This window comes from Cebidichthys violaceus, unplaced genomic scaffold (assembly GCF_023349555.1).
Source record: "Cebidichthys violaceus isolate CVI_PGR_0920_01 unplaced genomic scaffold, fCebVio1.0.p SCAF_20, whole genome shotgun sequence".
NCBI classification, from domain to species: domain Eukaryota; kingdom Metazoa; phylum Chordata; class Actinopteri; order Perciformes; family Stichaeidae; genus Cebidichthys; species Cebidichthys violaceus.
In genome coordinates, this window is record NW_027176373.1 from 10,241,954 (window position 1) to 10,257,537 (window position 15,584).

A 15,584-nucleotide genomic window follows, 5' to 3' on the forward strand; every position below is an offset into this window, starting at 1 on the left:
CTAATTAATGGTGTCAATGAAAGTCATGTAAGAGGTCACATTCTGTAAAAAGCCTGATTATTTACGTTCCTTTTTGCTTGATCAGGTTGTAGACAAGAGGGACCCCTGCTGTCAAGAAGTTTATACAATCCTTTTATCAAAAATATACAGGACTACATTAGTATTTTATGCATGTCCTATGTCAGCTATTCTTGGCCACTGGGCCAGCATATTTTCCTTATTTTATGGTCACGTGTTTTTTTTTTCTCATTTATATGGGAATGTTATCCAGAGATTTATTTTTGTTTGAATAAGAAATGGTTGACAACCCCTGTCCTGTTTCATTACATGTCTCTTTGCAATACTACTTACAATAATACGTGTAATAATGAATATGGGAAATGTCACGACATGTCAATATAATGAGTTTGGTGCCTGGTTAGATTTAAGTTTTTGTATGTGTGCACTCACTCTTCTGGTTGTTCACTACAAAGTAATAGGTTTTAACAGGTAACCCTTATAAGGCCTCAGACCCCACGAGACAGGTCGACGCACTCACTTTAAAATCATGTCGTAGTAATGCTAACTCAATAAAGGTGTTGCACCACGCCTGCTATTCGATGAAGACTTCTGCTATTTTCTTCCGGGTTCATTTTCCGACTTCCGCTCCTCACATTCACCCAAGGAGTTTCATCTTGCTCTTTATTTAATCTTTGTTGAGGACCGGCATTTTCCCACAACACCCTGCTGCTGCTCTCACAGATGACGAAAATGGCGGACAACGCATCATCGGTAGGTTTTCAAGAAATATAATTTTATTTTAGAGACATTGACCACTTTCAGGATGCAAATTAACGCATTATTTTCGACAGGTCGAGATTGTTGAGGGCTGTCGCCTCCCCGTTCTTCGTAAAAACCAAGAACACGAGGACGAATGGCGTAAGTATTGTCCGGTTGTTTTTTCCAATGCTAAGCTAGCTAATGCTAACTAGCGAACCTCAGCTGTTGTTATCAGACGCCTCGGCCTCCAGTGAAAGCACTGTAAACACCACACTCACAGGGCTGTACAATGTAAATGCATTTAATTTGAACACTTGCTAATTCCACTCTTACATCAAACATTTAATTAACTAGCTAGCTCTTATTGTTTTCTTTAATAAAAGACGTTTTTTGGGGAAGCTTGGGCGAAATCTATCTGACATCACGCTGTTGTTTACAAATCTGAAACCAATTGTTCAGGTCGAACAGTTGGTTGCCCGTTACTTGTTTTGACAGGTCGGACTGATGAGAAAAGTAAGAGCCACAACAAAAGTAGCCAAATCAGTCGGGCGTCTCAGTGACACTTGGTATTGTGAAGCTTCACTTGGTTCATTGTGGCAGCTTTACTACTCTGACACACATCCTCATGTCCAAGTGGGTTGTGTGCAGTGGTTCCCCATTGTCTTGGCTTGATATTGATATTTTAAATGAAAGCAATAATTATTCGCTACTCTTTGTCACAGGTTGCATGTGTATATTTATGAGCAGTGAGTTAGGAGATGTTCATATCTTTAGAGCTTTCTTATTTAAATTAATGTATAATAGAGGTCTCAAGAGGTGAAACTAGCCACTCTTACAAACTATAAAAGCTAAGAACAAGAATATTTCTTTACATAATTTGTTATGTACTTCTAATTTTTTTTCATGTTTGTTAGTATCTCGTGACACTGTAGATTAATCTTGCATTCATTATTATTTTGTTATGATTTTGTCATTGTTCATTGAATGTCAGGATGTTGTGAAAAATGGCAACATATATTCCCAGAGCTGTGTGAAGTATTTTAGTCACTGTTGTCGCTGAACATCATTCTAAAACCCAAAAGTCACTTAATGTAAAACATAAAAGCAGATATTCGTCACAATTGAGAAAATGAAAACAAAAAACATTTGGCCTATTTTTGATACATTTTCTGTCCATTGATTGAGTACACCTCTTTCCGTACTACTTGCTGCTCTAGTTTAGCGAAATCTACATGAATCCTTTAACCCACAATGATTGTTGTTAAGTGGTTTTATATCCATTATGCTTAAGCAGCTGTTTTGTGGATGTCCATGACAATAATTTTGTTGATTTGAGTACAGGTCATTGCACGTTTTTAATGTGACTTATCTGCTTTTCTTACAGCATTGGCTGAAATCTTAAGTGTGAAGGAAGTCTCTTCGAGAAAGCTTTACTATGTTCACTATATTGACTGTGAGTATAGTTTGTGTTACATCTTGTTTTTATTTGGCATTTTAACTGCAACTTTACAGACTGAAATCCACAACACAGAAACATCACAGCATATGTCTTTTTGTTTTTGTCAAACTGCTTGTGTTAAAAGTCAACAAGCGCCTGGATGAGTGGGTCACAGGGGACAGGCTGGACATGAAGAAGCTCCAGTTCCCTAAGAAAGAAGCTAAAACGCCAACCAAGAATGGTCTTCCAGGCTCCCGTCCCAGCTCTCCAGAGAGAGAAGTGGTAAGTGGATGCTACGCATTTATTTTTTCTAATTTGTCATGCCCAACAATACACCAAAGTTTGTTAGTATCATGTTACCATTGTGAAGACAGTAGTTACACAATATGAGCCTACGTTTTACATCCCAGTGGTTTGATAACTGCAACAGCGATTGAGTTCAAATGCACCAACACTGTATATGGTGTGTTTTCTATCTGAATGGGCTCAGGATTATATGTTCAATGTTTATATTAAACCCAGCCTCGACTCTTAAGGAACATTTTAGCAAAGCATTAATGTAGTGTGTGATATAGACGACTCTCCATTTTAAGAAAAAATTTAAATCATCAGTTTTCAGTCTACATTGTTGTTTTCATACATCTTCAGATTTGATTTAGTTTGCCACAGAACTGTTCATTTTCAATGCGGTTATTATGGAACACTCTGGTTACATTGTGTGGGCATTAAATCCCTGAGTTTTAATCTAAGGGTTCATATGAATGTCAGTTAACCTCTTCCTTTCTTTTCAATTCAGAGGAAGAGTCTAGATCTCAATGCACAGTCTGCCACAGCTCCTTCCAGAGGCAAAACCCTCCCCACACCGGTACAGCTTGACTTTACACATTCTAGAAATGACTTGAGACCTTAGTGTGAACCTGGTGTTAACATGCCTCTTGTGTGCTCATACAGCTATCGGGTCATGCCGAACTGCATGGGAATCCAGAAATAAACAACCATGAAATAAAAAAGGAAGATGCTGATCCGGTCGTGCAGATCACATCTGGAAGTGGTTTAACACACAGTGTATCCAAATGTTTGTCAGGTGTATGCACTGGACTCGTCAAGCCACATTTCAACTTCAAATCTTTCAAGGTAGCTGGTACTCTCTGTTATTGTTGTAATCGTTCATGTTGTGCTGAAGAGGGATTGTTCTATGAGCTTTCAGTATCTACAGATGTGTGATGAAATATATTGTTTTTTAAATCACATGTACTAAAGCAGCTGACATAATAAATCACACAACAATGAAAAAGTGGGAAGTTGTTGATGCAGGTGGTTTAAACACAACAAAAACACATTTTTAGTTGTAACTCAGTGGAGTTGCAGCTGATCTGTGTCTGTTGCATTTCATTACCAGGTTTTAATAGGGTGTTTAAATTTGACTAACCTAGAGATAAAACTGAAATTGGTAAAACCTGCTTAATGTGACATGCTGTGGCCATTTAACCAGACACAGTGTGAGCTCATATCAGTGGACTGGCTGCAGATAATATTAACATGGCACTGCTTCATGACATTAAGACTGGAGTACCCAGCTGTAAATCATTACATTGCTGTGTCATCTTGAACACATGCCTCTGGTCTGACTGGAATCAAAAACTCTTGTTTGGAAACACAGATTCTGATTGGTTAAAGTGTTTGGTCCATGTCCTCATATTAACGATGTTTGTTTTGCTGCAGAAGAGAAAAGTAGAAGCCGTCCCCATGGCGACTCAGGTACCCCCGGCCACCCCTGTGCCCTCCCTGCCAAGTTCAACTGAAGCCTCTCAGGCCTCTGTTTTTCCCGCTGTGAGGGAGCCCAACACGTTTAAGTCCCGCGAAGACCATGAACCGATCTCCTCGCTCACAACGGTAAAGAAAACGGTCCTGGATTCTTAAAGGTTTGAGTATTGGTTCACTGAATAATGTGCAACTTCTCATTTCTCTGTAATGACAGAACGGCACTGCCCGGCGACTCATCCCCTCGCAGCCCGGCAGGAAGAGAAAAGCTAATTGTGGGGGAACTGATGAGGTATGAAGTATATTCATCTTTACAGTCACTTTATTATTTTCTCATTTTAAATGTATGCCTTGTGTCAGAGTCTCTGTATCTTTTTTGTTTAAAAAAATGCAGGATTTTATCTGTATTTTGAGGACTGCAATGTAAAGATAATATAGTATACGTATAGAATTAAATTAGTCAAAGAATACATTGTATTTATGTGCATCATCTACTCCAGTATTAAAAGCCCAGATGACCAAACATACTGCCTGTATTACTGTTGGCAGAATTTTCAAGTATTTGTCAACAAAAATGAATCCCAAATTAACATATTTATCACATGAATGCTGATTATGTTGTTATCCTTCTTTACTGTTTTAAATGAGATAAGCTGTTTGCCGTGGTAATTTCTATATAACCAGCCTTACAAAACACAAGTATACGAGTATGTTGACTAAAGTATTTGCCTACTAATCCTTTAAATCTGTTAATTTGTCATTACATTGGACGTTTCACGTCACAACTCCCTGTTTGTTTAAATGTTTCTAAACCTGAAGTCTGTTTTGTTAAGACCTGTTTTAGTTCAAATTAGTTAGAAATAAACAATAACCTACAACATACCAGCAAGATCTGGGGACTTATTAATTTTTTTCAACATCCACTAATTCTTCAAGTCAGATGTGTTTTAATTTTTATATGAAGTTGAATAAGTTTATATTGTCCTTTTGTTTTGCTACATTTAGGAATTCAGTGTTTTGACTGACCTTGTTGCAACTGTACAATGAGAAGTATTGACAAAGATTTTGACATGAGTAATTTTCAAGCCTATTGTACAAAAAACCCCAATCATTTTAATTAATTTTGTGTTACAAAATGTTAACGATTGATGATGATATGATCTCAAATGTATGTTATTTGTTTTTGAGAGACTCAAGAGCAGAACAACTGATTGTAACTTGATCCTTTTTAAATGCGTACATGTAACAAGGTAGTTATAACCACAAAAAAATATTTAATGTCACTAAATGAGACAGAAAAATGTCCAAACAAAGCAGGTCAGACCTTTGTTTTCAGGGTTTCTTTTCATTCTGTCAAGCTACTTAACATGAGCAGCTCAGCTGTTATGTTTAGTGTCGCTGTCCCACGTTCTCACGTCATCTCTGATGACAGTGGCCAGTGGGTTTTTCATTTAGTTAACAAAACAATCCGTCAAACCCACATGAAGTAATTGGTCTAACGTTTGTGTTTGCTCTTTTCCTCCTTCATTAACATCTCTATCACTGCTTATGATTGTCAGTATTGCTGGCTCCCGATGAACCAACCTTTTTAATTGACTAAAACAAAAGTTACTCTAAATTTCAACATTGCTTTCAATCTGCCCCTGAACCAAACTGTTCAGTGTAAATAATAACCATTTTATTCCCCTTTATAGTTTCCAAAAGCCTGATTTTTGTATCTTTTTTTTCCTGCTAGATGATAAAGGTTTTGCAGTATAACAACCCTCAAAGTGCCAGTGTCTTTCTTCCACCACCAGAGGTCAGTCTTATTAGCACACGTTGATTGTATGTTGCTGTGCCTCAGTGCGTCTAATAGAACAGAGGTGTTTGTTACCTCAGACACAACTTTTTGGTGACATGTACAACCTCTGTGTTATTTATGTTACCTATTTAAAGACATTTAAATGTGTAGAACTCTTAAAATTCATATGCTCCATCTGATCAAGCAGCGTTTTGTTTTAACACGATGTTTGACTGCATGAAAATAACTGCAGTAAGTGTGTCAAATGTCCAAATTTTTTACCTTCAGGATTCCCAAGACAGTTCAGACGGCATCCCGTCTGCACCCCGCATGACTGGCAGTCTGGTGTCCGACCGCAGCCACGACGACATCGTCACCCGGATGAAAAACATTGAATGTATAGAGTTAGGACGCCACAGACTGAAGCCCTGGTACTTCTCACCGTACCCACAGGAACTCACCACTTTGCCCATCCTCTACCTCTGTGAATTCTGTCTCAAGTACCTCAAAAGCCTGAAGTGTCTCCAGAGGCATTTGGTAAGAATCATCAGTATGTCACTATCTTAAGCCCTTAATCTCTGGCTGCACATGGAGCTCACCCTCTCGTGTTTTGCGTCTTTGACAGACAAAATGTAATCTAAGACATCCTCCAGGCAACGAGATCTACCGCAAAGGCACCATCTCATTTTTTGAGATTGACGGCAGGAAAAACAAAGTAAGTGATGGGAGGATATTTGTCTCTGTCCTCAAAACATGTTTTACAGCATTTTTTTGTTTTTGATTGATATATGTCTGTCATTGTTTTCCAGACATATTCCCAGAACCTGTGTTTACTTGCGAAGTGTTTCCTGGACCACAAAACCTTGTATTACGACACAGACCCTTTCCTCTTCTATGTAATGACAGAGTATGACTCCAAAGGCTTCCACATAGTGGGCTACTTCTCTAAGGTAAACAACTGATGCAAAACTCTTTTTAACTTCTGGTACAGTGTGTATGCACAGTCCTCTCATAACGGCTTGGAAACGGTCTCCTGTTAAACGGGTTCCAAAACAAAACTTAATTTTCATTTTTTGTGCAGGAAAAAGAGTCGACTGAAGATTATAACGTAGCCTGCATCCTGACGTTGCCTCCCTACCAGCGGAGAGGCTACGGCAAACTGCTCATTGAGTTCAGTAAGTGTAGTATCAAAAACAGTGGCACAGTGCCGGTAAATATACGCACATTCAAATGTTTTCTATGTTCACCTCACACTGTGTGTTTTTGTCAGGTTACGAGCTGTCCAAGGTAGAAGGGAAGACGGGGACTCCTGAGAAGCCACTTTCTGACCTCGGTCTTTTGTCCTATCGGTCCTACTGGTCCCAGACCATCTTGGAAATTCTCATGGACCTTAAACCTGACAATGGAGAAAGGCCCCAGATTACAATCAAGTATGTGACTGATGGCACTTTATCTCAACCTTTTTAAAGCTAGGGTTGGTAATGTATTCTAGATTGTTTTGGTTATATTTGTTGAAATTCTCTTTACTTCCCAACAGCGATCAATAAATCAGATGCTCTGTCAACAATAATAAAAAATCCGGTGTCTGTGGCTGTCCCAGAACTGTAATAAGCCTGTGCCATCATTTTATTTGGCACGATTGAAATGATTTGGAATGGGCTGGCTGCCTGTCTACCTGCACACACTTGTTTACATTCATAATAATAATTTGGGGGGAGTGGCTTTGGAGGAAGGACTGAAGGAACGGACTGTCAATGTAACAGACTTGGCGACTTTCTCGCTAGATTCAGCAACTTTTGGAGCTGCCAACTACTTCAATTGGAAAAGAGTTGGCAACACAGGGCTGGATTGTTCGGTTGGATACTTTAAACATCAAGCATACTCTTGTTGGTTTCTCAAATGTTGCCGACACCAACTTTTATTGTCTCCCAAGAGTAATTTGTCATGACAGCAGTTTAATGATTGGCTCCCTTTTCATTTGACCTGTTGTTTTGAACTTCCAGTGAGATCAGTGAGATCACAAGTGTGAAGAAAGAAGACGTCATTTCAACGCTTCAGTACCTAAACCTCATCAACTATTACAAGGTGAGAGACCAGCGCCGTGTTCCCTTTTTGTTTCCTTCATCCTCAACTCTGCCCTTTGTGATCGCATCTGCAGCATGGTGGCGTGTCAATCAACAACTTTTCTGTGTAAATTAAGAGTAAAAGTTAAATTTTGTGTGTTTTGGGGGATTTGTTTATGCCCTCTACTTGGTAATTAGATTCCATCCACTGTGAAGCATTGGAGTGGTAGAAAGAACACTGATCTTCCAAACTTCCTGTCATTAGTCTTTACACAACCTTCCATGAGACTCTTGTTTTAGGTGTCTTGAATCTTTCATTTGTTCATGTTTTTAATATGATGATAGGGAGAAGCATTGATTATTTCTTCTATCAAATAACAGAAAAAAGTTTTCGTTTTTGCATGTTTTAAAATGTATAGCTGATGAAATATGCAATATTTGACGCCAAAGCACAGTCAGCTGATATAATACACTAGTGGTCTCTACTCAGATCACATATTGATGGAGCCACATGTGGTTATTTAAGTTTTATTTATTTTTTTGTCTTGAATCTAGGGCCAGTACATCCTGACTCTCTCAGAGGACATTGTGGACGGTCACGAAAGAGCGATGCAGAAGAGACACTTGCGCATAGATCCAAAATGCCTTCACTTCACACCTAAGGACTGGAGCAAGAGGGGCAAGTGGTAGAGCCCCGGCCAGGTTCACTGAACACCCTCCCCAAACCGCCAGAGAGCCGACTTGAAGCAAACCTTGGATCAGATCAAGGTTTTTGTCCAGGTTTCTCTCGTAGAACCTCAAAACATTTTTGAACCCAGGACTCTTTTCAGATAAGACACAACGAACATAAATTGTCACTTTGAGATGCAAAAACTTTTATTGTGAATATTCCTTGTATATTGTGAATTTAAAAAGCTCTCAAACTTGGGGACAAAAAAAAGAGACTGGTTAACCGTGACACCGCCAAAATATACACCACACCTTCTACTGTGTAAAAGATCCTGTTCATGACCGACAGTGCGTTTAAAAGTCAGATATGGTGTTTGTTTAATAGTGTAAATTCAAGCCAACAATGGCAAACTTGCAGACCACCTAATGGAGACATCATTGTTTTATAGTTCTTCAGTGAATCACTTCATCTGTTGATGAATCCACATTATGTAAAAACCACAAACGGGGATTTGTTTTCCTTAAATTCAACAAGGAAAGGTGGTTTTGTTCTATGTGTGTGGTTTTTATATCTGCCACCGGTGTCAAAATGTTGTCAAAATGACTCATGTACCCCCAAAAATGTCAAATTCCATGTGTGACACTTTCCAACATCATTGCTTAAGTCATACAAGTCATATTTCAGAAACCTCAGTCGATGACAAAAGTACAAGACTCAAAGCGCTCCTTAAACAATGGGACACTCCATAATCTCGTCTTCACTTTCTACTTTGAGTACACATTTTTGTAAAATGTGCAGGATTCAAAAAGTCTCAAACACCTCTTCCTGGACACACAAGTTTGAGTTATTATGAAATACAATACCTACTGATATACAAGTCACTTATTAACAGAGACTCAATGAGAAATGTATTGTAAATGGTGAGACAGTAAAAGAACTCATTTTAGGATCTGTTTTGGCAGCACAAAAATTCTAAATCTCATCTCTGCGCACAGATAACTTTCAGTTTATTGTGATTCTCCTCCAGTGCCTAAATTATTATTTTTTGTTATCTTTCAATGAACAGTGAGGATAGAAATGTTCTAGTAGTACTATAGCTCACTTGTAAAAAACAACAACAAAGAAACATACATGTATTTAATTTAACAGCTTTGATGCAAACATTTCAAAACTAGACATCCAGATCTACCGTCAATGTTGCTTAAGAGCCAACGTGGACAATTCAGGTTTGTTATCTGTTACAGTAGCAAGTCGACTTTCATTTCCCAGTTTTAAATAGTTGGAAGTATTTATGCTCTTTGTGATCATTCAGGTGATTCTTCCTTTTTTAATATAATTCAGTGTCATACTCATGGGTTTGCAATGAGACAAATCAGTTCCCAATGTTAATACGTATGTTTCCCTTACGGTACATACTGGACCTGATTGTGTAAAAAAAGCTTAGAAGACGGAAGCCATGTTGAACTGTTGGAGGAATGTAAATTTTGTGTACAGTTGTCTTTAGTGTCTTTTTTTACTTAATGTAAACTAACTGGCTGCACAATATCAACAGGAAAAGACATAAAAATGGTATCTTACTTTCAGTTTGTGTTTTCATGTCACAAAGGTTGTTATATTTACCCTGTTGAAAGGATTTAGTAAATCTTTAAGTGAAACAGTTTGATTTGAGCGTTTGATATAAAAAAAGGTTATTGAATTGATAAAAAAAAAAAAAAAACTATCTTAAAAAGTGTCTTAAAAGTGAGTTTTTCCCCCATTCGGTGTGCAGTATCTTTAATGAAAACCAGCTTCAACTGTACAGGTGAGAAATGAACCCAATGTTTGATGGATGTCGCCAACATCAGTGTAGAGATCCCTGATGTTGAAATCAAAACGGTAACATGAAGAATGTCCACGCAGAGCTATGTAGAATATAACTGGGGGTCTGGTCGTAATGTGAGAGATTATCATCTGGAAAACCCAAAGATGAAATCAATGCAATGCGAATACCGCTCATGAAAACGGTTTGGCTTCTCTTTTTACTGCAAGTCTGTTTAACAGCCATTGTGATTTTCACTCCCTGTTGGTGCCAAATTGCATGAACAAAGTTCAAACCACAAGCTAAAATTAAGTAAGAGGGGTGTTTGTTGAAAATAAAATGTAATAGTGCAACCTCACTGTTGTAGTTCTATTACAGCTGCTGAGGGACTGAGGAAATTTGAACAACACACGGACACCTGCAGTGGATCAGACTTGTTGATCCAAGCTACAGGTAGATTCATAACTCTTTAAATATAATCTTCGACAGTCTTATCTCAACACTGCAAGTTAATGCAGCGTTTCTTCTAGTTCATTGCTGCTACCGACCCACATCTTTGCAGCTGGACAGAACCAGGTAGGCAAACAGTTGACGGTGTGAAACCTTCATTAACTTCCTCTGCAGGGGCATATAAATCTGTTGGGTCTGCAGGGGCGTTCTTTACTAGTTTGATGTGCTTGGCGCTGCTGTAACTTTAACAAGTCAGGTTAAATTATCTGCCTCTCAGCTCTGGTGAAACCTCTCCTAACATCACATCGCACCCATTTTCTTTCTGCACCTGGCAGAGCCACACCAGCCCCCACGAGGGCTGAGAAGAATTTCACACTAATCTAATATTCTCACCACTTTACTCATTTGGGCAGCTTTCTGAAGTTTAGTATTTCCTCATCTTGATTCCTGGCTGGTGGTAGATTGTGTGTTATCTGGACCTCTGGGGGAGAGAGAGAGAGATATATATATATATATATATATATATTTTTATATATATATATATATATTTATATGTATATATATTTTTATATATATATATATATATTTTTATATATATATATATATATATATATTTTTTTTTATATATATATATATATATATATATATATATATATATATATATATTTATATATATATATATATATATATATATATATATATTTATATATATATTTATATATAAATATATATATATATATTTATATATATATATATATTTATATATATATATATATATATATATATATTTATATATATTTATATTTATCTGGCTTCTGTTTTTTTTCTCACAAGAATATATATACACCAGAGCTGAAAAGATTAACCGATTAGAGCAACAAGAAATTAAGCCATTTCTAAAGCAAAAAATCTAAATATTCTCTGGTTTTCACCTTCTTAATGAGATGATTTGCTGTTTATAATATTATATACTGAATATATTGTTGTTTTGAACAAAAATATATAAAGTCGGACAAAAAGTTTAAGAATGAGTCTTTGTTTTTACTGTGCTGACGGCTCAGTATCGCCAATTTTCTGCCATTGTTTCAAACCACATGTTTCCAGCATGTGATGTCCCATAAAATGTAATATGTCGTAATTACACGCAACTTAAGAAAGACAGATGTGTTCCTCTGCAGAGAAGAACTTTAAGCGTTTGAGTGTTTGCGGTCTTGGTGGAACATTTCCACACGGTGTCTCTGTTGCACTGACTGTCCAAGATGAGCTCTGGTGTCAGTTTGAGAGGCTCCAACCATCACAAATCATGCTTACAATCACAATATTATAAAGACCAGTTGGTCAAGTGCAGATTGTGTTAATGGTCTCACAACAGGACATAATCTTAGTCTTAAACCAGTCAGAATATTTACATTTTAGTTTTTTTGTTAATGTGTGTAAGATAACCATAAACTCTGTATTGTCACTTGGAAATGTTATGTGATATTTCAATTGGTTTGAGTATATGAACTTTCTAACTCACTTGTATATGAGGCGATAAATTGTGTTTTATTCGCTTATTTTTTCACATAAAAACACCAGAGGAGGCGACTAACTCTAAAAGCACCTCATAAGTGCCGAGGTATGCTTGCTTTTAAGAAAACTGTTTAACTACTATCAACTAGTGCCCCTGTTAATTCTCTTATCTCTTCAAGGCACACACCACCAACAACCTCTCCTCCTCCCCCGCTCCCCAGACCAGAGCCATTGACCTGCTAACACACACACACACACACACACACACACACACACACACACACACACACACACACACACACACACACACACACACACACACACACACACACAGCCATACACAGCCATATGGTACGGCCAGGACGGGACTCCATACACTAATTAGGGGGATGGTGCCGGACACTTGGCTCTGCTGCAGTGTAAGTTAAGCAGCACAACTCCTCTCCTCTCCTGACCACCATTAAGAGGTTTACCCAGATTCTCAGGTATGTGCTTTTTAAGAGCCAGTGACTGATGGGAAAGGAAAAGGCGAGCTATATGTTGTCACACTCCTGTGCTCTCATTGTTAAGCAGGTTGATTGTTTGTTATGGTCCCGACCCACACTTTGGGGAGTATGCAGATGTCTCTACAAATAAACAAACTGTCAGACACACACACACACACACTGTCATTTTCACCTTTGCCCCTCAGTGCTTCTGAGCCTTTATCTCTCTCGTGCAGAAATGTCAGTTTTGGCAAAGACAAATAAGACTAAATGAACACGTTTGATATTGGAAGTGCCTGTTTCCATTAATAATCTAGTTAAAGAAAGACTGAGAGAGGTGACTATCTTAAAACAACGTTGCATCATCTTATCTTTCACACTTCTGCTTTTGCGTGTTATGTTATTATATGGGAATCTTGAGTCCTCGATTCAGCACATTTTTGAATTTTCGTTCTTGGCACTAAAACATTTTGAATGCTCAGTTTAAGACACAGAGAGCTCTCCTCTTGGCCGCTGCTGTCCGTCGCTGCCTCAACCTCGCTCTGACTAGGAGACTGGGGAGGGGGGAGGAGAGAGAGGCCGGGTGAAGCTGAGAGAGAGAGAGAGAGAGAGAGAGAGAGAGAGAGAGAGAGAGAGAGAGAGAGAGAGAGAGAGAGAGAGAGAGAGAGAGAGAGAGAGAGAGAGAGAGAGAGAGAGAGAGAGAGAGAGAGAGAGAGAGAGAGAGAGAGAGAGGGGGGGTTGGCTTTAGTGTGATGTGAATGGAATAGAATCAGCGCGAGAGGGAGAAAGAGGGAGGAGGACAGCACAAATCAACCTGCCTCTTGACTTAACCAACAGAATAGAAGAGCCGGTAGACACAGAGATCGGGAAGTGTGTGTGTGTGTCGTTTTATTTTTGGAGAGAGGAAGAGAACAGCAGACAGGAGGAACTGAAGGAGGAGGAGAAAGAGCCTCACCGTGGAGATAGATAGCAGAAAAATGCTGTCATGGGGAGAGAAGGGGAGGGAGTCGGCAGAGAGGAACAGGATGAAACAAGGCAGGGTCGAGCAGAGCTGAAATGTGGAGGTAAGCCTTTTCTTTTCTGTATTGAGATCACGGAGAATTCACATTCCAGCCTCCCCGTGTCCTCTTTCTGATGATAATGAATTCAGATGGATGGATCCGCACACCGTGTGTGCCACATACCTCTGTATAGGCATGCTTATGCTCACACAATCCAACCAGAGACAATGTATGAGAGCAATAGAGGATATGAAATAATGGCTTGGTATTATCATATGACCATCCAGTTCGTCATCCCTCTGCCTCTCTACCCACTGTGTCGTTGTCAGCTCTTTAAAAATGCATTTTACCCAGGGAGCCCTGTTTATGCCATTTACACGCGACATTGTAGATTGGAATCCAGCTTGCAACCTTTGTCGCATTTCATCCCCGGCCTCCCCCTCCCTCCCGTCCTCCTCTCTCCCCCCCTACACTAAACCCCCATCATCTCTCCTGTCTCTCTCCATTGTGCACCCTCCAACGAGGCAGGATTGTCTTAAAAACGGTGTTGTGACATTGTCAAGAAGCCACTGCAAAACCTCGCTGTGGAGCGCTTGTGGCTGCAGGACTCAGAGATGAGGGCAAGGTGGAGGGAGGAGGGGAGGGATAGATGGAGGGACACTGAGAGAATGAAAGATAGACAGAGAGAAAGAAGATGCAGGAACAAGAAGAGGAGCAGGATTTTTTTTTTGTAGTCTAGATACATATATTGAAAGATTAATAAAAGGCCATCAGTCTGCGTTGTGCAGCAGGGGATTTGTGTGGATGAAGAGCATTGTAACAGTGCTGCATGTGATGTGCACAAACAATGATGGAATGGAGAACCACAACCAGAATCGGGGTGTTGTTTTCAAGGTGGCAGAGAAAATGAGGGATGCGGGAGTCAGGCTCCCCCCTCCTCACCACCCCCTGCACTCTCCAGTTTAGGATGGGGCTGTGTGTTTACGAGACTTTAGGGTTTTTAGGGGATGGATAATGCTGCTGAAGGGTAAGAAAGGCAGGGATGTAGAGCTGGTGGGGGGGGGGGACAAGCAGCTTACATAAGCCAGTGCACTTAAAGGACGGGTCATTTAATTTACATTGAGCCGCACGGCTCCTCATTCAGTGTGGTATTCACTGTGGCTGACATTAGCATTTTTAAACAATAAAATGCAGTTTGACCTCCACATGATGGAAGGAAGGATGGATGATAACTGAATGTGACTTGATGGCGAGGCTGACTGGAGGGTGCAATGTCTTTCATCAGGATGAACTTTGAATGTACCTTGTTTTACTGTAGCCACAGTCCTACTTTTATGGTAAATGCTAAGTGTGTCTGCATGAAGTGCACTGTTATAACGGGGCCAACAGTATGCTGCCTATTCATCCAACTCAGCTTGTGTCGACTTTTGTTCTGTTGCCATCCATTGTGCTGCATTCATATAGATAAATATCTAATTAGTCCAATCCTCAGTCAAACGGTTTATCTATCAAACTATCCGTACCCTAATCCAGTATGCTTGTGTTATTTGACAGCGCAGGTACAGATAATGTAAATTACATTATAAGGCCTAATAATAGCAGAACAACTGAAGCCATTGTGCCCCCTGTAGTCCATGATTTGGTATCTATCTCTATGAAAATGTAATGATGGAATTTTTTTGCAAAAACAAAACTGCTTCATATATTCCCCTTTCTCCCGAAGACGTGTTTTCTAAGTGAAACTGATTGAAATGTGCTCTTGTGGTAAAGTAGTTTATCAATTACTGCCAGTTGTTTTTCATTATTTTCCATAATTTAATCACCTCAAACAATTACATGAATGAATATGAATAACACGTCTGCCTGC

General features: G+C 39.1%; 2 protein-coding genes across 5 annotated transcripts in view; both read left to right on the plus strand.

The window, feature by feature from the left end:
* Positions 1–708: 708 nt before the first annotated feature.
* LOC137876558 (histone acetyltransferase KAT5-like) lies at positions 709–10,627 on the plus strand. Its single transcript, XM_068716228.1, has 16 exons — positions 709–771; positions 852–918; positions 2,144–2,212; positions 2,343–2,479; positions 2,994–3,062; positions 3,149–3,331; positions 3,920–4,090; positions 4,176–4,250; positions 5,694–5,756; positions 6,027–6,275; positions 6,364–6,453; positions 6,548–6,688; positions 6,820–6,913; positions 7,009–7,168; positions 7,742–7,823; positions 8,357–10,627. The coding sequence occupies exons 1-16, from the start codon at positions 742–744 to the stop codon at positions 8,489–8,491; spliced, it is 1,815 nt and encodes a 604-aa protein (XP_068572329.1). The 5' UTR covers positions 709–741; the 3' UTR covers positions 8,492–10,627.
* Positions 10,628–13,449: 2,822 nt separating this feature from the next.
* The window catches only part of sipa1 (signal-induced proliferation-associated 1), a 32,639-nt gene continuing 30,504 nt past the window's right edge, over positions 13,450–15,584 (plus strand). For all 4 annotated transcript variants that reach the window (XM_068716229.1, XM_068716233.1, XM_068716232.1 and 1 more), the window contains exon 1: positions 13,450–13,780. The gene's annotated coding sequence lies outside the window, so the exon portion shown is untranslated. The remainder of the gene's footprint in view (positions 13,781–15,584) is intronic.